At 38.0% G+C, this 25,399-nt stretch overlaps 1 protein-coding gene across 1 annotated transcript; it reads right to left on the bottom strand.

The window, feature by feature from the left end:
• Positions 1-7,022: 7,022 nt before the first annotated feature.
• LOC148203836 (uncharacterized) lies at positions 7,023-13,380 on the bottom strand. The gene is made up of 6 exons (XM_088107781.1): positions 12,213-13,380; positions 11,542-11,957; positions 10,561-11,334; positions 9,526-9,972; positions 8,856-9,411; positions 7,023-7,042 (listed from the first exon to the last, which is right to left on the bottom strand). Exons 1-6 carry the CDS (start codon positions 13,378-13,380, stop codon positions 7,023-7,025), a joined length of 3,381 nt encoding a protein of 1,126 aa, XP_087963907.1.
• Positions 13,381-25,399: the final 12,019 nt, after the last annotated feature.

The following is a 25,399-nucleotide window of genomic DNA, read 5'->3' as shown; positions in this document are numbered from 1 at the left end:
TTGATCTATTGATTTATCTTCTTGGATGGCTCAATCATAGTCTCCAAGATTTATTAATTCCTACAAAACAAAGTATAAATGCTTTAGTTAAGAGAAGAAGGATTTTTATAAGTAACCTTCCATAGAAGCAAAATAGTATGTGGTCCTTCTTCCTCTTGAATCCTCTTTGCCATGGCTCTAGTAAGAGGTCCAATGTGCATCTTAGATGGTCTTCCATCAGACCCTCCCTCTTGAAAAAGATCTGTCCTCAGATCTGCTTCATCCTGTTGATCATCTCCTGTGAAAGGAATTAAATCGCAGATGTTAAAAGTAGGACTGACACCATAACTTTCAGGAAGATCTAATATGTATGCATTATCATTTATCCTTTTGACCACCTTGAATGGACCATCTCCTCTTGGACTAAGTTTGGATTTCCTTTGAGAGGGAAATCTTTCCTTTCTCAAATGAAGCCAAACTAGGTCTCCTTTTTCAAAAACTATTTTCTTTCTCCCTTTGTTGTTGTGTTCTGCATATTTTTGAGTTTGTTTTTCAATTTGAATTTTAACTTTCTCATGTAACTTCTTGATAAACTCCGCTTTAGAAGCACCTTCTTTATGAAGAAAAGAAGATGATTCTGGAAGAGGTAGTAAATCAAGAGGTGTGATAGGGTTAAAACCATAAACAACCTCAAAAGGAGAAAGATTAGTAGTCTTGTGGACTACTCTATTATAAGCAAATTCAATATGAGGTAGATGTTCATCCCAAGATTTGTTATTTCCTCTTAATATTACCCTTAATAATGTAGATAAAGATCTATTTACTACTTCAGTTTGCCCATCAGTTTGTGGGTGACATGTAGTAGAAAATAGAAGTTTAGTTCCAAGCTTTTCCCATAAAGTTTTCCAAAAATGGCTTAGAAACTTCACATCTCTATCAGACACTATAGTTTTGGGTAAGCCATGCAATCTCACTATCTCTTTAAAGAAGAGTCTAGAGATATAGCTAGCATCATCTACTTTGTGGCAGGGTATAAAATGAGCCATTTTACTAAAACGATCTACTACCACAAATATAGAATCATACCCCCTTTGAGTTCTTGGCAATCCTAAGACAAAGTCCATGCTTATGTCCTCCCAAGGGGTATTAGCTATAGGAAGAGGTGTATAGAGTCCATGAGGCATAATTTTGGACTTAGCTTGTAAACAAGCTATACATTTAGAACAATGCCTTTGAACATCTATTATCATGTGTGGCCAATAAAATTTACTTTTCAAAATGTTTAGAGTTTTATCAACTCCATGATGTCCCATGAGTCCTCCTCCATGACTCTCTTTGATAAGAAGTTTTCTAATGGATCCTTGGGGTATACAAAGTTTTCCTTTATTAAAAAGATACCCCTCAGAAAGATAGAATCCATCAAAAGGCTTCTTAAGACATGATGAATAAGTGGATGCAAATGTTTCATCATTTTCATATAACTCTTTTAGGTCATCAAATCCTAATATTTGAGATCCTAGGGTTACTAATAATGCATGTCTTCTAGATAAAGCATCCGCAACAACATTAATACTCCCCTTTTTGTGTTTGATGACATAGGGAAATTGCTCAAGATATTTCACCCACTTTGCATGTCTTTTGTTTAGCTTTGCTTGCCCTTTAATGTACTTGAGAGATTCATGGTCAGTGTGTATGATGAATTCTCTAGTTACCAAGTAATGCTCCCAAGTTTTCAAAGCTCTAATGAGGGCATACAACTCTTTGTCATAGGTAGGATAGTTTAAGGTAGGCCCCCTAAGTTTTTCACTAAAATAAGCTACGGGATGTCCTCCTTGTATTAAAATAGCTCCTATTCCTACCCCAGATGCATCACATTCTAGTTCAAAGGCTTTGGAAAAATAAGGCAAAACTAGAATAGGTGCATGTGTTAACTTGTGTTTCAAAGTCTCAAAAGACAACTCTTGCTTATCACCCCAAATAAAAGGCATATCTTTCTTGACTAGCTCATTTAAAGGAGCAGCTATGGTGGAGAAGTCTTTCACAAATCTTCTATAAAAACTTGCGAACCCATGAAAACTTCTCACCTCTCCTACATTTTTAGGGGTTGGCCAGTCTTGTATAGCCTTGATCTTCTCTGGATCAACATGTACACCGTCTTTTCCCACTTTGAATCCAAGGAAAATCACACTTTCTTGACAAAAAGTACATTTGTCAAAGTTGGCAAAGAGATGATGTTCTCTAAGAAGAAGCAAGACTTTTCTGACATGGTTAAGATGTTCTTGAAGGCTTTGACTATAGACTAGGATATCATCAAAGTAGACCACTACAAATCTGCCTATGCATTCCCTAAGCACATGATTCATTAATCTCATGAATGTACTTGGAGCATTGGTCAAGCCAAAGGGCATGACTAACCATTCATACAAACCAAACTTGGTCTTGAAAGCAATTTTCCATTCATCTCCTTCATGAATTCTTATTTGATGGTATCCACTTTTAAGATCAATTTTGGTGAAGAGATTTGCTCCATGTAATTCATCCAACATGTCATCTAGCCTAGGAATGGGATGCCTATACTTGACAGTTATGTTGTTGATGGCCCTACAATCTGTACACATTCTCCAAGACCCATCCTTTTTAGGTACCAACAACACAGGCACAGCACAGGGACTTAAACTCTTTTGGATCCACCCTTTGTTCAACAAGTCATTAACTTGTTTCTCTATTTCTTTTGTTTCCATAGGGTTGGTTCTATAGGCTGGCCTATTGGGTAGGCTTGCCCCAGGCACCAAATCTATTTGATGTTCTATTCCCCTCAAAGGTGGTAATCCACTTGGTACCTCTTTGGGAAATATATCATCAAATTCCTTTAAAAGCTTTTGCAACCCCTTTGGTAGAGAACCAAGTTCATGAATGATTGAAACAAATGCCTCTTTGCAATAAAGAAGGAAATGAGGTTGTCCAAGAAAAAGATTTTTGGAAATATTCAAGGTTTGAGGTTGGACAACTTCATGGGCTGAGGCATGGGTTACCAAATTCTTTCTTTCTTTCTTATTTTCTTTTTTCTTTTCTCCATCCAACTTCTTCTTAAGAATGATCTGATCCTCTCTTACTTGTGAAGGTGTAAGAGGACACAAAATAATTTTCTTTCCTTTGTGTTGAATGGTGATTTTGTTGGTGACTCCATCATGTAAAGCTTGTTTATCATATTGCCAAGGTCTTCCAAGTAATATGTGCCCAGCTTCCATTGGTACTATATCACAAACAATTTGATCTTCATATTTGCCAATGGAAATAGGTACACTTACTTGTTCTTTAACTACTATTCCATCATCCTCTTTGATCCATTGAAGTTTGTAAGGTTTAGGATGAGGAGTAGTGGTTAAGCCAAGCTTTTCTACCATTCTAGAACTACAACAGTTGCAACAAGAGCCACTATCCACTATCATTGAACATGTCTTTTCTAAAACTTTGCATCTTGTGTGGAATAGGTTCTCTCTTTGTGACTGTTCTAATTCTACATGTTTACTTTCCAGGAGTCTCCTTACCATAAGTAAGTCACCATCACAAGGTAAAGCTTCTTCTTCTTCAGAAGTGGATGTCTCAGACTCACTATATGAAGAACCCTCACTTTCACTCTCATGCTCAAGGATGTAAGTTGACTTTCTATTGCAGCACTCAGATGCATAGTGCCCTTTTTCCCCACATCTAAAGCACTTAGTCTCCTTACTCTTATGATCTCTTGAAGGTTCTTTGACTTTTTCTTTTCCTCTCTCTCTCTCTCTCTGTCTTCATATCTTGGCTTGGTTTGACTACCCTCCCTCTTATACTCTTTCTTATGGTAAGAATTATGAGGGTAATCTTTCTTGGTGGAGCTTTTCCTCTTTAGTTGTTGCTCAACCCTCACACAAAGTTGGACTAACTCATTGAGATCATTGTAGGGTATAAGTTCAACCCTATCTCTTATGTCATAGTTAAGTCCACTTTGAAACCTAGCTATTGTTATCCTAGGTTCTTCTCTTATCCCAGCTCTCAACATGAGTAACTCCATTTTTTGTCTATATTCCTCAACACTCATGTTCCTTTGTTGGAGTTTATGGAGTTTATCCATTATCTCCCTATCATAGTAGGCTGGTACATGCCTCCTCCTCAAGGCAGTTCTTAACTCATTCCAATATCTAATGGGAGGTAAGTGTCTTAGCCTATAATCTTTGATCAAAGCTGTCCACCAAATTAAGGCATAGCCTTGAAAGCTTAGAGAAGCTATGGTGACTCTCCTTTCATCATCTATTTGGTGGCACTCAAACAATTGCTCAACTTTCATTTCCCACTCTAGATATTCTTCCACATCATCCTTTCCATGAAAAGAAGGTAGATCAATTTTAGGCTCTCTTGGGTAATGTTCTCTAACTCTATGTTGTCTTCTAGGAGGCATTTGGTAGTGGTCATCATTGTGATGACTACTATTTTGCTCAATTTCACTTGGAGAAGATGATGATTCTTCTCTTCTCCTATGGGAAGACCTCTCTTTCTTTTTATCTTGATTAATCAAAAGTTGACTAATCATATCTTTGAGCTCACTAATCTCTTTATCCCTTTGTTCAAATCTTTGCTCAAATTCTTCCCTTAAAGACATTTCACTATTGGGTTTCAAACTTCCTTGCACACTTGATTGACTCATTCTTGTCAAAGGAAAAGGTTTTCACAAAGTTTTCAAAATATTTGACAAGTAATAAGTGAAAAGATTTTCACAAGCTTTCTTTGTTTTTGGTGAAAAATTTCTAAAGAGATTCTAGAAGCAAAAGATGTTTCTAAGTAGCTCCCAGGAAGAAGAGGTGAGTCACAAATGGACAAGCTTAGAAACCAAGTTCTTCCTTAGCCAGAGTTTCCTTAGAATGTTCTTTTACTTTAGTTTCTAAGTAGAAATTCTTCAAATTCTTTTTAAATGTTATGAACCTACAAACCAAAGAAAGGTTTACTATATGCTATGCTATCCTAAATACCACGGAGACCTAAAAACAAAAGGATTACTCAAGACATTTAAGGAAAGCAATAAAGATGCAAGAATGTAAATGCTAGACGGCCCTAAGTGAAAGTGCAAGTGACACTTGGAGCCCCTTGACACACTTCCACACTAAGAAAACGAAATTGGACTATTACAATGTTCAATTGTGAACTTGGAATTGCTTCAAGAGCATTTTTCCAAGTCACTTGGCTCAAAAACAGCAAAGAAAAAAAATATACAATTTCTAACAGCAAATTCCGTGATATTTGATGTAAATAAACTTGAAATGAGGCCTAGAAGTAATGTGAGCTTTGTCTTCTTGCTGCTGCAGAAAGCTACTCAAAATGAAGGTGTGAGTTGCTCTTTTTCCAGGTTTGAAATGCTGCTGTAACAGAGTTTTTCAGCTGCTGGACAGTGGTGTTTGGGCTGCTGTTGAGTCTTCCTTCTTGCTCCACTTTCAATGCTCAAACCACTTCCTAGGAGACTACCAAAGTAGGAGAAGAATTCTGGTACTGGATGCCCCAAACAGCTTGCACATACTCTCCAAAACTCAGCAAAATCACACCAAACAGATTAAAAATCTGCACCAAATTTCTGCACACTGCACCAGTATAGGCTGCTGTATGGAACACTTTAGATGCCAAAAAAATAGACACAAACAATTGGACAACACACAAATGAAAGTAGGTACACAAGATGAACTTATCAAAGGCACTAGAATGGATGAAGAAAGCAAGAAAAACACAAGCACAGCTCAGAAATTATTCCAAATGCAAACTGTTTGATAATTTTCAGAAGTGTTTGATAAAATGCCCCAATGAATTTCAAATTTTGTTTTTGATTTTTCAGGGCCTGTAATCTGGATTGGTTGGTTCTAATAAGCTTTTTAACACTTGATACTTCTTCTTTTGATCATGTATTTTCTTTTTTAAACATTGAACCAGCTTTTTCACAATCCAGCAATGAATTTTACACTAAAATTACCAAAACAGTGGCTGGAAAACAGAAACTGCACTAGAAAAATGAACTAAAATGGTGGTTTTGGAACCCAAAATGAGTAGCAGTGTTTCAGCAGCTTGGATGAATGTTCAAACAACTTTTATTCATGATATTAAACATGTTTAAACTCTTAAACAGCTGAATTAATGCTTACTACTCAAATTCACTGGTCCACTTCCAATTTTAACTCAAAATTGATGGTTTAAGTATCCAATCTGCATATAACTTCAATTTTGACCAAATGAACAGTATTAGCAACTTTTAATCATCCATTTAGACTTGTTCAAACTGTCCAAACACACAGAAATAGCAGGATTCGAAAATCACCCTTGCTATGGCCAAATTATGCAGCAAAAACCATCAATGAACCAACCAAATTTAGCTTTTCATGGAATCAAAAACTGGACAGCAAAGGAAATGACTCTAACAAGTGTAAAAACACAGATCTAAGCTAGATTTAATGTGCTTAGCATGACCAAACTCAGATTATACAATTCAAGGAAACTTAGCACGGTGAAAAGCTTGGATTAAAACAGTAACAGTGATTTGAAACCAGATTTCAAGCAACTCAACCACTCATTTTTCAATTCTGTGATTATTAGGAGTTGCTATCACTTCAAACACATGTAAAAACAGTAAACAAACTTGTACAAAGCTTGAAAATAAAGAAATCTGGACTGCATCAGCTGATATCAAATTAATCCAGAAATGATGTTTTATGCAGATTTTTCTACTGGAATCAATATTTGCAATGCTAATTGGCTCCAATGATCAAAGCTGGACATGTTGTCATTGCTTTATATGATCAACATAGAGCTAGCAATTGCTCAGGACACACTTAAAACGAAAATGAAAGCTAGAACAGAATCAAATACTTGATGACAGAGTTGAAAAACTGCACAACAGGACATGACCATGACATTACTGGAAAATGAAAAAAATAAAGGTAGAAATGACTCAAACAAATAAAATTCACCGTTTAAAATGAAAGATGGACATAAGGCACTGTAAGAACACAGAATTAAAGGCTGGAACAGAATTACAGAAGCAAAATTAAAACTGAAACAGAAATAGAAAACAGAAACAGAAAACAGAAACAGAAATGGAATTCAACAGAATTAAATTGCAGAATGAGAAGAAATGCTTAGCTCCTTGGTGCGTGGAGAACCTAAGCTCTGATACCACTTGATGGAAGCTTATCCATGCTTGAATGACCTGGCCTTGCAGACAAAACAGATGCAGCGGATGAAAAACAGTATTGGTGCAGTGAATGAAATACAGCAGAGTGGATGCAGTAGCAATTGGGTGAGATTTTGGTGTATTTGAGTGGAATAAGTATGTGTGGGAACCTCACAGCTCAGAAGGCCTTCCTACAATGGAAGGAAGCTAGAGGAAAGGGAAGAGAAAGTAGAGAGAATTAGTGACTCAAGAGCAATAGGGCTGGCAATGAATTTCAGCAGCAATTTACTAAGCTCAAAAGTGAATCAATACAAGGAAAAGGCCCTCTTATTTATAGTTGAAGAGGAGCCTAATTTCTAATTCTAATTCCCTCCTAAATTCAAATGGTTCAGATTTATTTTGATCAAGCAAGGTCCATGCCTCTTTCCAGCTCATCAAGCAAGGTGTGTGCTTCCTTCCACATCAGCCCATTTCACGTGGAAAATCTTGGTGCATGCCGTAAGCACCTCTTTTTGGCTCTTTTGCTTGATCTATTGATTTATCTTCTTGGATGGCTCAATCATAGTCTCCAAGATTTATTAATTCCTACAAAACAAAGTATAAATGCTTTAGTTAAGAGAAGAAGGATTTTTATAAGTAACCTTCCATAGAAGCAAAATAGTATGTGGTCCTTCTTCCTCTTGAATCCTCTTTGCCATGGCTCTAGTAAGAGGTCCAATGTGCATCTTAGATGGTCTTCCATCAATCCTTCCCAATGAAAGTATTCCAATTCAAAGAAGTTTACTAGAACACCAAACGGTCGAGAACCGTTTAATGTCGGACATACGTCATCATAGGGAAGTTGATATTCAAGTTTCACTTACATTCTCTCGTTCCTAAGCATGTATATTTCGTATTCATACGTATCACTCATATCATACATTTCAACCAACATATATCATATTCATTCAGTAAGGCAACGTTCGACCATGCATACTCAATCGACATACATCTCATACATTCAGTTCATATCATGTTTACATACAACATACAAGTATAAATTAAATTACTAAGCTTCCCTTACCTGGATAGCAGTGTACTCCCGAAAAGCAAAGTTTTGTTCGTTTTCTAACAGCGTTCTACCCTCAGGTTTCGCTCAACAACTTTCCCTTAATCGGTTACAGAACTAGGATCTGTTCGGTTCGATTTGAAGCTCACGGTGCCAGGAACGTTTCTACGGTTCTGAAACGTGATCGGAGAAGAAGGTGATGAGTTACAGTAAAGAAAAGGTGAAGGCTTCTAGAGAGAAGTTGGAGAAACGAAAGGTTGGGTTCTGAGGAAGAAGATGAATGGTGCAGGTGAGAGAGAGAGTCTTCAAAAATTCTAGTTGTGTTAAACTCACGTTCGTTCGAACGAACGTCTCCCAAGTTGACACCTGCACACCAACTCTGAAATGGGAAGCTTCTCCCGCGACAAGTTGCGTGTGTGCATGCAGTGTTTGGTACGTTTTTAATGTTTCAGAGAAATGATGGGCGTGGCTTTCCGTGTATGCCAGAGAGGGAGGGGATCAGATTAGGTAGTGAGTTTTAATGGCTGAGAAATGATGTGGCGTGCATTAATGGTGAGGATGTCAGAAATTATCTTTGCTAAATATTAAGGGTCTTACATTCTCCCTAACTACAAAAATTTTCGTCCTCGAAAATTAAAAACTTACCCGTAAACAAGTGTGGATACAAGTCCCTCATGGCGCTCTCCACTTCCCACGTTGAGTCACCAGTTCTTGCGTCCCATAACACTTTCACCATTCGAACAGCTTTCTTCTTGTAATATCTAGTATTGCTTTCTTCAATTCGCACAGGCTGCAACTCCAACGTTCGATCTGAGCGCAATTGGACGTCTTCCAGCTCCAAAACATGAGAAGGATTGGCTATGTACTTCCGGAGCTGGGAAACGTGGAAGACAGGATGAAGATTCGAGAGTTGAGGAGGCAATGCTAGCTCGTACGCTACTGGGCCAATCTTCCTTAGTATTTGATAGGGTCCGACGAACTTCGGGGATAATTTCTTTGGCCGCATAGCTCTGCCGACTCCCGTGGTTGGATTCAGTCTAAGGAATACGTGATCGCCAGCTTGGAACTCTAACGGTCTCCTTCTCTTGTCGGCATAGGACTTCTGCCTGCTCCTCGACGTTTTCAACCTCTCCTGGATTAACTTCACTTTTTCTGTCGTCTGCTGGATAAGTTCGGGTCCAGTTAGCACGTTCTCTCCTTCCTGGAACCAGCAAAGTGGTGTTCGACACTTCCTCCCATAAAGTGCTTCAAACGGTGCCATTCCAATACTCGCCTGGAAACTGTTGTTGTACGTGAACTCCACTAGCGGCAGGACCTCATCCCAGGCGCCTAAGTGATCTAGGACGCACGTTCTCAGCAAATCTTCCAGCGTCTGGATGGTCCGTTCAGACTGGCCGTCCGTCTGAGGGTGATAAGCCGAACTCATTTGTAACTTACTACCGAGCTCGCTTTGAAGTGACTGCCAAAACCGTGAAGTGAACCTTGTGTCTTGGTCAGAAATTATGCTCGACGGCACTCCATGCAGACGAACAATTTCCTGAATGTAGAGCTTGGCCAGATTGGTCATCGACATCTTCAAATTTACTGCCAGGAAATGGGCGCTCTTCGTCAGTCGATCCACGATCACCCAAATTGAGTCATGATTTCTGATCGTACGTGGTAGGTGAGTCACGAAGTCCATGGATATGCTATCCCACTTCCATTCGGGAATCTCCAACTGCTGAAGTAAGCCGCCTGGTCGTTGGTGTTCAGCCTTTGCACGCTGGCAAGTTAAACATGATGCCACAAAACGAGCGACATCACTCTTCATTCCAGGCCACCAAAATGATTTCCGGAGGTCTTGATACATCTTGGTCATGCCAGGATGCATGCTAAGACGGCTGTGATGACCTTCCTCCAGAATAATTCTCTTCAGATCTCCATCATTCGGAACGCACGTCCGGCCCTGATAACGTAAGAAACCGTCCGTTCCAGTGTTAAACTCTTTGGCCTGATCCGTACCGAGGGCATTAAATATCTTCACTAACTCTTCATCCTCTCGTTGCTTCGTTCTGATCCGCTCAAATACGTCGCTGGATATTCTAAGGTTACAACACTTGATACTGTTCGACTCCAGCTCGAATTGTAACCTTAGGTCTCTAAAGCTTTCCACCAAACTCAGCTCGCACACCATCATGGACGACATATGCACCACTTTTCTGCTTAGAGCGTCCGCTACCACGTTCGCCTTTCCTGGATGGTAGAGTAGCTCGAAATCATAATCCTTCAAGAACTCAAGCCACCTCCTCTGCCTCATATTCAACTCCTTCTGATCAAAGAGGTACTTAAGACTCTTGTGATCACTGAAAACTTGGAAAGTAGGTCCGTACAAGTAATGTCTCCAAATCTTCAGTGCAAAAACGATCGCTGCTAACTCCAGGTCGTGCGTTGGGTAGTTCTTCTCGTGAATTTTCAATTGTCGAGAGGCGTACGCCACTGCTCGTCTCTCTTGCATCAGCACACAGCCCAAACCTAGATGAGAGGCATCGCAATAGACTTCGAATGGTTTGGCAGTGTCTGGAATCGCTAAAACCGGAGCGCTCGTCAACCTCCGCTTAAGCTCCTGGAAACTCCCTTCACACCGATCGGTCCAAGCGAACGGGTGATCCTTGCGCGTGAGCTGTGTCAGTGGCGCTACTATCTTAGAAAATCCTTCAATGAAGCGTCGATAGTAGCCCGCGAGACCAACGAAACTCCTTACTTCCGTGACCGAACGCGGACTTTCCCATTCCATAACTGCTCGTACCTTTGCCGGATCCACAGAGATTCCTTCAGCCGACACAACGTGCCCCAAGAACTGTACGCTCTTCATCCAAAATTCACACTTTGATAACTTGGCGTACAGTTCCTTCTCCCTCAACACGCCAAGTACAAACCGCAAGTGTTCTTCATGCTCTTCATGGCTCTTGGAGTAAATCAGGATATCATCAATGAAGACCACTACGAACTTGTCCAGATATGGTCGGAATATCCTGTTCATGTAGTCCATGAAGATTGCTGGCGCGTTCGTTACTCCGAACGGCATTACCACATACTCATAATGCCCGTAGCGAGATCTAAAAGCTGTCTTCTGAATATCACTTTCCTTCACCCGTATTTGATGATATCCCGAACGCAAATCAATCTTAGAAAACACCGTCGCCCCATGCAGTTGATCCAATAAATCATCTATCCTTGGCAGCGGGTACTTATTCTTGATGGTCAGCTTGTTCAATTGTCTGTAGTCTATACATAACCGAGAGCTGCCATCCTTCTTTTTCACCAAGAGCACGGGCGCTCCCCATGGTGATACGCTCGGCCTGATAAAGTTCTTCTCCATTAGCTCTTCAATCTGCTTTTTGAGTTCAACCAGTTCTGCAGGCGCCATCCGATATGGTTGAACAGAGATAGGTGCTGCTGTCGTCACCAAGTCAATAGTGAATTCAATTTCACGAACCGGAGGCAGCCCAGGGATATCTTCCGGAAAAACATCAAGGAATTCGTCCACTACCTTGGACGATCGTTCCTCATTCGCGTTCACAACTTCACCGTCTTCGTGTGTCATGATGAGGAAACAGCTGGCGCCTTCCATAATATCTTCCTTCAGTTGACCGAGCGTCACTGAAAGAACTTCCTCTACTTCACCCGGAAAGATTAATTTCTTCGCTCCACAATCAATAAGAATGCGGTTGGCAGCCAACCAATCCATTCCTAAAATCACCTCCAAACCTTGAAGAGGTAAGCAGATGAGGCTAACCTTAAACTTACGTCCTTCCACTTCTATAGGACACTTGACGCACATAGTGGACGTCCTAACCTCACCAGCCGCTGGGGTAGACACCACCAGGTCAAACTGCATCTCGCTCTCTTCTAAACCCAGCTTTTCAACACACGCCTTCGAGATGAAGGAGTGTGTTGCCCCCGAATCATACAATGCACAGCACGATTTATCAAACAGCATGCATTCACCAATTATGAGATTACCTGAGCTCGCTGCCTCAGCGCTCGTTATCGCATATACACGTCCCACTGCTTGGGCTCGACCACCCCTAGGTTGACTCCTTCCCGCGTTTGGTGGTCTCATCACTGCTCGTCCTCCAAAGTTGCACTCGTTCGCCACATGCCCACTTCTTCCGCAACGAGTACAATGTTTTCCGCCCACCAGCTGAGGGCATGAAGAACGATAATGTGGCCCTCCACACTGGAAACAGGTAATGTTACTTTGCTGCCCAGGCTGTCCGGCAGGGATCAAGGCTTGAGACCCACTCGTCTTTGCTGACTGACTTGGACGAGCATAAGGAGATCCCCTCTGATTAATAGTGCCCCTTGAGACGATCGGTCCCCTTACTGTTTGTTGCTGCTTCTTGTGTCGTTCCGCCTCTGCCATATTCTTCTCCAATACTTTAGCTCGTTCAACCATGGCAGGAAAAGTCCGAATACACAAACTTGAAATCATAACTTTCAAATCACTCCTTAGGCCGTTCTCAAACTTCCGACATTGCCACTCCTCACTTGTCGCCATAGTATTGAACCTCACCAATTGCTTGAACTTATTTGTATATTCTGAAACCGACATTCCCCCTTGCACCAGCTGCAAAAATTCCACTTCTTTAGCAAAACGGACGCTATCCGGGAAGTACTCCTCATAGAATTTGATTCTGAAAACTTCCCAAGTAACAGGTCTGTGAGCGTCCGTCAGTATAGCTTTCGCGCCCGACCACCAATGGCTTGCTTCTCCAGTTAGTAGATATTCAGTGTATGCCAAGCGGTTCTCATTCGGACACCTCTTGGCATTGAAGATTCTCTCCATATCCCTTAGCCACTGATCCGCCTCATCCGGGAGGCCCTTCCCACTAAACTTGGCCGGATGGTGTTGAAGAAAATTTTCCAAACTCCACTCGGTATGATGAACAGCATTGGAAGAGGACGCTCCCGGTGTGCCTCTGGTGGCGGCAATGAGTTCCATTAATTGTCTCTGAGTAGTTTCGAAGTTCTCGCGTGCGGCCTCAAGACTTCTTAAAGCAGCTGCGTTATGCTCCATTAGTGTAGCGTTTTTTTGTTGCAACCGTTCGATCACAGTTTCCAACAATCTGGCACTGTCGGACGTATCTGATCCATTGGGTGGTGGAGGAGGAGGAAGTCTAGGCGCCATTTGTTCTCTGAGCCAGAGAAAACGAACGTTAGAAATGTTTAAGAGTTAAAAACAATAACTCACCAAACATATAATAAGCACACAGCAAAAACACAGTGCATTCATATCCTACAGTGTCCTTTTTATAGAACAAAACTGCTCTGATACCACTAATGTAACATCCCAAAATATAGTGATAACCATAATCAGAATTAATTACATTAATCATTAAAACAGTGCAGTCTTTACAAAGAGATACGAGATTCAGATCGTCGAACGGCTTAAAATACAAAATGTAATGTAGCCGACGGTATCCAAATTCTGAGCCTAAACAAAATACTAAGGCTACCACATGTCGAGCACTCTAGGGCTCGACCTTGACCTCAACTTCCACCAGATTTGCATCTTCCAAATTTTCTTCTTCTAGCATATCTTCAAGGGATGCACCACCATCTGCTCACATCCACAACGGATGATCATTGCATTTGACAAGACGGATGTACATAAACGGACAACACAATGGAAATGCAAGGGTAAGCTTATGATATTTAATTCATACGTTCAACATTCACATTCAACATTTAAAGGCACACGCACAACATACAATTTAACATAATGTAACACAGTAATTTGTAAGTATATTAGACGACCGTCCGGACTGTATGAACCGTGTAGCTACAGGCGTCCTTGCACCCGAGTGGTGTACTAGCCGGGATATACCTAATCAGCTACCACTCGAGGTAAATCCCTCGCCCATAACTAAGCGATGAACGAAGAACCTCCTGCCATTCCCACACATGACTACCCCCTTCTACGTGAAGATGAGTATCACGGGATAACAGGATGGACCAAGCCAGCATTAGCTAACCACAGTCATACTTTACCAATTTCCAGATTCAACGTATGTGAGTCGTTCCTCCCTGGAACGCTCGTACAACAATCATAAACATTTAATCATCTCATATAATGTTCATCATTCAAAATCTTTCACCTTTATTTTCATTTTTGTCTTTCAGTCCGAGTACGTAAATATTGAACTTTCAGCCCTCTTTATAACGAGGACAAACGTGAGGAACGAGACTGAAGAATTTACCCCGTTCCAAAATAAAGTAATACCGACTACCAGATAGATGAACGACCTGTGTTAACACGGGTGCTCGAAACTGTCGGTCGACCCAAATGGACGACCTGTATTAAGAAGGTTGCTCGACACTGTCGGTCGACACAGATGAATGATCTGTATTATCGAGGGTGCTCGACACTGTCGGTCGATACAGATGAATGATCTGTATAAGGGTGTTCGACACTGTTGATCGACACAGATGAATGATCTGTAATTTAAGGATGCTCGACACTGTCGGTCGACACAGATGGATGATCTGTATAGGGGTGTTCGACACTGTTGATCGACACAGATGAATGATCTGTAATTCAAGGATGCTCGACACTGTCGGTCGACACAGATGGATGATCTGTATAAGGGTGTTCGACACTGTTGATCGACACAGATGAATGATCTGTAATTCAAGGATGCTCGACATTGTCGGTCGACACAGATGGATGATCTGTATAAGGGTGTTCGACACTGTTGATCGACACAGATGAATGATCTGTAATTCAAGGATGCTCGACACTGTCGGTTATAAGTTCTAAGTAAAAGACCTACATAGCTCATGCTCGACCAGAATCCTTCCCAATGAAAGTATTCCAATTCAAAGAAGTTTACTAGAACACCAAACGGTCGAGAACCGTTTAATGTCGGACATACGTCATCATAAGGAAGTTGATATTCAAGTTTCACTTACATTCTCTCGTTCCCAAGCATGTATATTTCGTATTCATACGTATCACTCATATCATACATTTCAACCAACATATATCATATTCATTCAGTAAGGCAACGTTCGACCATGCATACTCAATCGACATACATCTCATACATTCAGTTCATATCATGTTTACATACAACATACAAGTATAAATTAAATTACTAAGCTTCCCTTACCTGGATAGCAGTGTACTCCCGAAAAGCAAAGTTTTGTTCGTTTTCTAACAGCGTTCTACCCTCAGGTTTCGCTCAACAACTTTCCCTTAATCGGTTACAGAACTAGGATCTGTTCGGTTCGATTTGAAGCTCACGGTGCCAGGAACGTTTCTACGGTTCTGAAACGTGATCGGAGAAGAAGGTGATGAGTTACAGTAAAGAAAAGGTGAAGGCTTCTAGAGAGAAGTTGGAGAAACGAAAGGTTGGGTTCTGAGGAAGAAGATGAATGGTGCAGGTGAGAGAGAGAGTCTTCAAAAATTCTAGTTGTGTTAAACTCACGTTCGTTCGAACGAACGTCTCCCAAGTTGACACCTGCACACCAACTCTGAAATGGGAAGCTTCTCCCGCGACAGGTTGCGTGTGTGCATGCAGTGTTTGGTACGTTTTTAATGTTTCAGAGAAATGATGGGCGTGGCTTTCCGTGTATGCCAGAGAGGGAGGGGATCAGATTAGGTAGTGAGTTTTAATGGCTGAGAAATGATGTGGCGTGCATTAATGGTGAGGATGTCAGAAATTATCTTTGCTAAATATTAAGGGTCTTACACTTGATCTTCACATTTAATTACTAGGAATGCTAGGAATTGCATGAACTGGTGATTGAGCACATGCTTATTTCGTCGAGGGATCGAGTTTAGGTAATTTAGTGAGTGACGTTGACATTAATGCTTAAAGAAGAATTCTTACATACATGAGACGAAAATTGGTGAAATCTAACCCCAACAACATATTCATCTCATATTAAACAACATCCATTTATCACTATGCTCTTCTGCTATTGATCAAACTACATTCATATTTAATTTTCTGTCTTTGCATCTGAAACCAATGATCTCGTTTTCTTTAAGTCTTAATTAATCGAGTTATCACACGATTGTCTAGTGTTGAGAGTCCTTTGGGACACGATACTTGGTCTTACCATTTTATATTACTTGTGCAATTCGGTACACTTGTCGATTCATCAACAAGGATGATGAGTGACATGTTGGGAAAAACTTTCAGGGACATTTTGTTATAAATAAATTTGTATCAGAAAAATATGTTTTGTAAGAATTTTAAGTTTAATTTCGAATATATTGTTTAAAGTTTGTAATTTTGAAACCATACTTTTGTTGAATCAAAATAAAGTTTTGATTATTAAGATCAAATATCAAATTAAAATTTTGGTTTACTACTTGTAATACCCTTAAAATATTTTAGGTGTTACACCTTGGTCCCCAATCGAACCCTTTTTAGTTTACATGTACAAGCGTCCCTAATTTCTTAACAATGACCCGAGCGATGATAATGATGTAGAGGCGTCATCAACATATCTCATGCCCTCCCGATCAGAGGAGCCTTCCAAATGAATGTCAATAGCAGACATTATTACCTTAAGATTGGAAAAAATTTGAAATCGAGTGATGCATAAATGAATGTGAAAGAAAAAATAGTGAAAATGACGGGACCACTTGGTCCTTATTTATAGGAAGCCTTGGGGTCACGTGGCGCTCTCGTGACCATTAGATCTTCTACCATCCGATGACAAAGGGCATGCAATGTTTCACATTTTATGTTACTACTGATAACACGGTGCACGAGGTGTTAACACTATTCACGAGTCGACATACTCATCTATCACCAATCATATTTTCAAGAGCGAACTGAGCGATAATAAACCTGTTCACGTATGGTCTTTACTCAAGCTCAATGCTTGGGGACCTATGTACTATATGTACTAAACAACACATAAAAATCGAAATAACATGACCGATTGTCAAAGCATGGAGGAGATTTATCGATCGTAATTAGAATTAACTAATCATCTAGTTAATTTAAACATATTGATAAGTAGGTTTAAAAAAAATTAGGTCGTGATTACACCAACCATAATCAAAATCCCATGAAAAAAAACTATAAATACATGTCAAAGATATGGTTTTCGGGACTTTTATTACAACTTTAGCAACTGAACATATCAAACTTGAGTTGACTTAAACATCAAGACCGAGTGTCCAAGCATGGAAGAGATCGATCGATTGCGATTAGTATCAACTAATTATCTAGTTAATTTAAACATGCCAGTAATTAGATTTAAACGAATTTAGATGGTGATTAAGTCAATCCTAATCAAAAGTCCATGGAAAAAACTATAAATACATCTTAAAAATATGATTGTTGGGACTTCTATTACAGATTTAACCACTTAACAGTTAAACTTAAACTGACGTAAACATCAGAGAACTTTTAACAAATACCCCGATTGGTTAGAACAAAATTATCCAAAATCCCAAAAAACAACTTAATGACAAAGAAATTGGTTTAAAGATACGTTCAACCCTACTTCCAAAACAATATTATATTTTGTTAAAAAATAAAAATTTAAAATTAGCAATAAGAATAAATTCTTATTTAAAAAATAATTAAATTCTCCTCCTAATCATATAATTTACTCGTATGATTTTGTTTCTACTCAACTCAAAAGGATATATCACAACAAAAATATATAATTTTTCCATGGGTTATTTTTAGCGTTACCGGCAGTTTTAACCCCTAGAAAATTCGTTTCCTGCGATTGTAAAAGCCTCTAGGAAAAGCAACATTGTTAAACATTACCGGCGGTTTTGTACAAAACCGCCACAATTTCCTAGGATACTGGAAAAACCACCGGAAATAGCCGGGATTTCCTCCAACCGCCGGAAATATAATGATAGTTAAAATTTTTATTGGTCTGTGACATTTGTTACTCCACACAAAAAAATATATAATTTTTCGAGGAGTTATTTTTAGTGTTACCGGTGGTTTTAATCCCAGAAAAATTTGTTTACCGCGGTTATAAAAGCCTCTGGGAAAAGCAATATCGTTAATCATTATCGGAAGTTTTGTACAAAACCGCCACAATTTCTCAGGATTATAGAAAAACCACCGAAAATAGCCAAGGTTTCTTCTAAACCGCTGGAAATATAGTGATAGGTTAAATTTTTGGAAAATGATACTTTAATAATAGGTTTTGACAACATTTTGACACGGGACAAGTGTCAAAATGTTACTAGTCCACGTGGAAAATTGGATTGAAAATTTTAAATGACGTGGAAAGGGAGTGCATAAGGGATTTGAAGTTTGGCGGTTTCAATTTCACTTTTCAGAAATTAAAATTAGGACCTTCGTAGAGAGAGAAGAGAAGCTTGAGAGAAATAGTTGAACCCTAGATAGAGAGTTCCGACGAAGAGCCGCTGGAGTGTCGCCGGAGTTCCGACGTTCGGTCGGCTTACGGACAACGTTTAACACTGTCGTATTTCTTCCACCCAGCCAACCAGTTCCGATTCAGGGTCGTCGCAGCTCTGGCATTCGCAGACGAAACGAAGACGACATCGTCTTCCCTCCGACCCAGCCAACTAAGGGCGTGTTTTGAGTCTCGATTCCTCCCACCCGCTTCCTTCCCTGTGTCGGACCCTCTCGGTGGCCGCCGGAGCATCGCCGAAGTGTCGCCTGAATGGAAGACGAAAAAGAAGGCTTTTCGGGATTGTTAGTCCAATCCACACATTTTTCTTCATGTGTGTTCCCATTGGCAGACGTTGTGTTCATTAAATGTTGGTTTATTTGTATTGAGTGGAATGAATTTATAATAGATGTATGATGTTGTTTATGTATGATGTTGGTTATGTATGATATGGTGTTTGTAAGCTGTAAAAATATGACATGTTGGATGGCGGTGGAATGTTATTTGTGTGATATTGGTGGTTTGTTAATACTATTTGTTGAATAAATAAATTGTGTGGTGATTGATACTATGGACATGAGAACATAAACATTCTTGGTTTGACGATACTGAAAATGTTTCTCCCAAGTGCCAAAATTTATGGAATAGAGGACCTCCAAAAAGAATGTAATTTAACTTTTTTTGCTTTACTTGTAATATAGATATTTGATAAGTTAATAGATGAAATAAATCTGGTGGGATGACTTTGGTTTTTTAGAAGGTCCTTTGATATAAATAATGATATTGTTTGTCTGGTTGTCCATTTCTTGTTTATCCTTTATAAATTGACATATAATTGAAGTTTATTGCATTTTGTAGTGTTATTGTTTTTTTATACATGTTTGCTTAATCTTACATTGTTTTTATAATTTTGTTGGATTGGCAGTCATGGATTGCACAAAAGAAGAAGCTTACAAGAATGTAAGTAGATTTAATATTATCAAAACTTATAACTTTGTTTGAAAAGAGGTTATGATGGTTGTTTTGTTTGAAAAGAGGTTATGATGGTTTTTTTGTTTGAAAATGAATTGTAGTTGCGGTTGCGGGCATGGAGCGACACAAAACCGATAGTCGACATTAATTCTATACTACGTCAAAGTGATAGGACATGTATTGAGGAGACTCCATTCAAGTGGTGTCTTTATATGAACAGTCCAATTGAGTTCTGCAGTCCTTTGTTCAAGGAAATGGTTGGGTTTTCCGCAACGAATGTTTTGTTTTGAAGCAAACAATGGTACCATTTACAGTTGGCAATGTTTGCATGGGTTTAGGGTTGGGTGTTGGTGGTTTAGATGTAAATTTTGATGATAACTTTGATGTTGTTGTTTGTCATCAATTTTCTTCAAAGTCGTTCACTCTTAAAGATGTCATACATGGAATAAAGTTCTTAATACAAAATAATGACATGGATGTTGATTGTGTTTGTCGTTTGTATATTTTAGTTTGTTTTATTGTTTTCTACTTTCCTAGACATTCAAAGGCAGTTAGTAACATGCCTTTTACAGTATTAGATAACATCGATAATTTGTACCAATATAATTGGGCAAAAGCTGTGCACACATTTATGGTAAATAGTTTAGGAAATGCTTCAAGGATGATAAGGCAACGTGACATAAGGGACCTAGGTCTTAGTGGGAATGTTGCAGTGTTGCAGGTAAGAATTTTAAAATTTTATTACGTTTCATGTGGCTGTAATTTGTTTATTATATGATTATCGTTTTGGTTAATATTTGTTTTTTAGCTTTAGGCAGTTGAACGTTTGGGTTTAGCGGACAGTGCACATCACATTGTCTTCCCGCGAATAATAAATTGGCCTTTGCTTAAGTTAAGGTCAAACAAAAATAGAGGACTTGTTTAAAAGGAAAGAGGTAAGTTAGTTCTTATTTTTATTTACATTTATACGAAATGTAATACATGAATTGTGTTTTTTGTTATTTAATGATTAGTTATATTTGGATGTTTATAGATATGTTGGGAGTGGTTTTTTCGGGAGGAGGACCATGGGAACTCAATCATTCGTGCGGCCCTTTATTTGGAAGAAGGGCCAATACCGGAAGATGATGGACATGAGTTAGGGTTGAGTTGGGAAGAAGTGGTGATGAAGAAAATTGAAGACAACCAAAGAAAAATGGTTGCAATGAATAAAGATTTAAGAACTTTGGCTACAATGGTAGGTGTTGGCAAGGAAGAAACAGAGCAACCTTCTTTGTTTAAAGAGGGTGGTACATGTGGTGTTGATGTTGAACGTGATGATGGTGAAGGTGATGATGAAGAAGGGGATGATGGTAAAGCAGATGATGGTCATGTTGATGGTAGGGCAGATGGGGAAGCCCAATGTTTTGAAACAGTCAGGTATACTGATGTGGGTGGTTGTTTCGAAGAAGAGAAGGAGAACATTGAGGACGTTATGGATGTTGCACCTATTGTATGCATTGTGGCACGACATCATCACAATGAGGATGGTAATTTATTGAATGTAAATCCAAAATACTTGTACAACTTGGTTATTCCGTTTAAGCTTCCTTGGAGTTAATGAATTTCACAATTTTTAAATTTTCAATTTGTTTTATTAATAGTGTGATGATGAAACATGTTGACTTATGTGATATTTTTGTTCGAAGGGTTGTTTCTGAAATTTGCGGTCAAACATTTGGAACCCAAGAGTGTTATTCTTTTGGACCCAGGATGAAGCTTGGCAACATGGTAATAATGAAATTTGGTGTGTTAATTTATGATTTAGTTTATATGTCGGTTGAATTGTGTAGTATTAAGAAGTTCTTGGTTCTGTAGGGGATTTTGTTTGGCACATCCGTGTTCATGTTCTATGAAAGAAGGAGTACTAGAGTGGTGAAAATGATATGTTTTAGTCCATTATATGTGGTTGGTTAAAATAGTAGTTATTTTATGCTCTTAATATTGTATTCACATGAGAAATGAAAGCTAACTATGTGATTTCCTTGCAGACCCATGTTTTAATTGACTCAAAAAAGAGAAAGAGTAATCGCAAAGTTTGGACATTGAATGACTACTGTAACTACTTCCAGTCTAATATCATCGGATTTGATGACATTGTTAATGCTGAATTTGTTAGTGCAATTACATTTCATATAATTAATTTGGAGAGTATGTTTATGGCTATTCGTACTTTATGGTGAGATATTTTATTTGTTGTAGTTGTTTGTCCAATTATCCATGACGAGCATGGGTGGTGCTACGTTGTGAAGATTCCATCACTGCAAATGTTTGCACTGGACTCTTCTGGGCACAAAAGAAAAGGCGACAAAAGATTGACAATGTCATTGTATGTGTAACAATTGATGTTTACTTTGTAATTACAAATTTATAAGGGGAGTATGTTGTGTTCCAGGCACATAATCTTGCATTGCTTTTTGGACATTTGTTGAATTGTTCTGAAGACAACAAACCATCATTGGAGGTACAACACTTGCATACTCCAATCCAACCAAACAAGTATGTTTGTAATGTTTATTTTTGTAAATATAATATTTTATTGTATCATTGATATGTTAAATATCATACTTGTGTTGTTGGACTTGTTTTGTTGTAGATTTGATTGTGGAGTAATTGTTTTGAAAATTATGGAGTTGTGGGATGGCATTGAGAAATACGAAAGAAACACAATGCCCACTTACACAACTGTAAGTTGTAAAAATTTATGTTCTGGATCTTTCATACAAATGTTGCATTTGATTCATGTGTTGTGCATTATTGTCTTTGTAGGAAGAACTTCAACACATTAGGGAGCAATATGTTTGTCAATGGATTTTGGATGCGGACAACGTGCGGAGGAATCAAGTGTTGCAAGAAGTAGGCATTTTGTAGAATGTTGGGGAATATTGATGAAAGAACACTTGTTCTTACATTTCATATTTATGTATTGGTTACACATCACATTTTATTTCAAAAATTGTTAAGAAATATATTTGGCAGTTGAAATTCAGTTTGTTGTACTTAATTGACTTTCATGTGCAGAAAGTTATACCTAAGTACCCACTTTTTTTGCCTATGATACCATTTCTGTTCCTACTCTATGAGTCTTACAAATTGTGTGGCACGAATTTGTTAATAAATTCTTAAATAATTGTTTCCAAATTACATAGAAATAGAACAAATAAGGGAAAAGAAATTAGGCACCCCAAAATGAGTGTGGTGTACATAATTGGCCTTGGTGTGCACAAAGTTATACCCAAGTACCCACTTTTTTTGCCTATGGTACCAGTTCTGTTCCTGCTCCATGAGTCTTACAAATTGTGGTTTTTGTGGCACGAATTTGTTAATAAATTCTTAAATAATTGTTTCCAAATTACTTAGAAATAGAACAAATAAGGGAAAAGAAATTAGGCACCCCAAAATGAGTGTGGTGTACATAGTTGGCCTTGGTGTGCACAAAGTTATACCCAAGTACGCACTTTTTTTGCCTATGGTATTAGTTCTGTTCCTGCTCCATGAGTCTTACAAATTGTGGTTTTTGTGGCACAAATTTGTTAATAAATTCTTAAATAATTGTTTCCAAATTACTTAGAAATAGAACAAATGAGGGAAAAGAAATTAGGCACCCCAAAATGAGTGTGGTGTACATAGTTGGTCTTTCTGTGCAAAAAGTTCAACCCAAGTATCCACTTATATGGTACCAGTTTTGATCCTGTACCATGAGTGTTACAAATTGTGGATTATGTGGCACGAATTTGTTAATAAATTCTTAAATAATTGTTTTCAAATTACTTACAAGTAGAACAAATGAGCGAAAACAAATAACGCACCCCAAAATGAGTGTGGTGTATGTAGTTGGTCTTTCTATGCAAAAAGTTCAACCGATTACCCACTTATTTAGCCTATGGTACTAGTTCTGATCCTGCACCATGAGTGTTACAAATTGTGGTTTCTGTGGCACGAATTTGTTAATAAATTCTTAAATAATTGTTTCCAAATTACTTAGAAATAGAACAAACTCCTATATTCGGCCTAAACTCTGGATGCAGAAGGACTTTCTTGTGCACCGAAGCACACCTTTAAGCCATGCACTTTTGGAATAAACTTCTTTTTTGGGTATGTATGTTGTTCAATATTATGTGTGTCCTTTAATTCAAATAAATAACCTATAAATTTATAACTTGGTTACATTTTTTTTTCATGAATATGGTACAATTAAATATAGTTTACATATAATTTATCATTATAATATAATAATTTTAATATTTACCAATTAGGGGTTATGGTAATAATTACTATTAACGTAATGTTATTGACGATGATGTAAAAATGTGGCTATTTAATTTCTCATTCTTATTTCATTCGAAGGAGCGTTTCACAATTTATTCAAACGTTACATTATAAATTATTTATATTAGTGATCAATGCTAATTAGTTTCGTCATCAATCATTACATCCAATAATGACAATGATATAAATTAATAAATTACTATTAATTTTTTGTTCCCTTTTCCTTGTGTATTAATAAATGCTGACAATGTATGTTATCGTTTCCAATTTCTTCTTTACTTGATTTTGTATACAATTTTGGCCATTGTTGTTTTAGTCACAAAATGATGAAAGGATCAAGGAGTTTCGATTTAGTGCAGATTATGTTGTTTTTAGTCTTCTGTTTTTCAAATATTGTCTTCAAAATATTAAATATAATTTTTGTACATAATTAGGACTTTAGTTAAAATATTTGGGTACTTATGTTATCAGTTTTACACACAGGGGTTTGTGAACTTCTAAAAACATCTTTCAACCTCACAAAAATGGCTTCCATGTTCTAATAATATTTTGTTACGTCATCCTGGCATTTTCATCAACGTAAATTACACCTTAAGTCACCAAATAATAAATTCAAACAACAAATGTAACTTTAAAATAAAATGTGGTTTAACACTGCAAATAAATGGGTACTTATGTTATTTATTATGTCCACTACGGTAGACTTACTTCGACATCAAGGTTTTCAACTACTCTTGTCAATTTCAAAAAAATCGATGCTAATACACAATGAAAAAACATAGCATGTAAATTTTCTGAATGAAGAACAATTGTACATTCCAATAACGTGTGGGATCGAAGTTCATATAATTGGGCACTTACTTTATAACTTATGCACACCAGGGTACACTACCTTTTTCATAAACAGTTTGAACTTCTAATATTTACCATCATGTCGAAAATTAGTATATTTTAACAAGGCTGCTAAATTATGAATAAATAACACAACCTAGGACCCAAAATTATGTTAAAAAACAACAAATGCACCTATTGAAACACAAATGGGATCATAGTTCAATTATGTGGGGACTAATGTTATTACTTTTTCTCACCATGGTAACCTGAGTTCAACATCGACTTAATCAATTTGTAATGTTCAGTTTGAACAACGATGTTGTATTACCAACAATATATTTCAATTTAATTCCTTTGTTATGATTTCTGGTCTAACAAAAAAAAGAACCAATTCCAAAACCTAATTTCTTTCAACAACCATGCCAAAAACTCCAAAGTGATGCCTCAAATTCGCCATCATTACCATACAAACTTCATTTCAAATAAGTATATTTCATGTTCATCCCACTTCATTTCAACTCCCTGGTTCTGTCATAAACCATTACACATAACAAAAATCAAATCATGACAATTCAAAAAAGGATTCCAATGTTCTCAAAATCCAACCAAGTTTTTGAACAGGATTCCAAACATCATAACATTATCTAACACTTAAATTCCTATTGTAATACAACTTATTGAAGTAC

This window comes from Vigna umbellata, chromosome 2 (genome assembly GCF_029865625.1).
Source record: "Vigna umbellata cultivar VRB3 chromosome 2, Vumbellata_1.0, whole genome shotgun sequence".
NCBI lineage: Eukaryota > Viridiplantae > Streptophyta > Magnoliopsida > Fabales > Fabaceae > Vigna > Vigna umbellata.
Note: the sequence above shows the minus strand (reverse complement) of the source record. Positions and strands in the feature narration are given on the sequence as shown.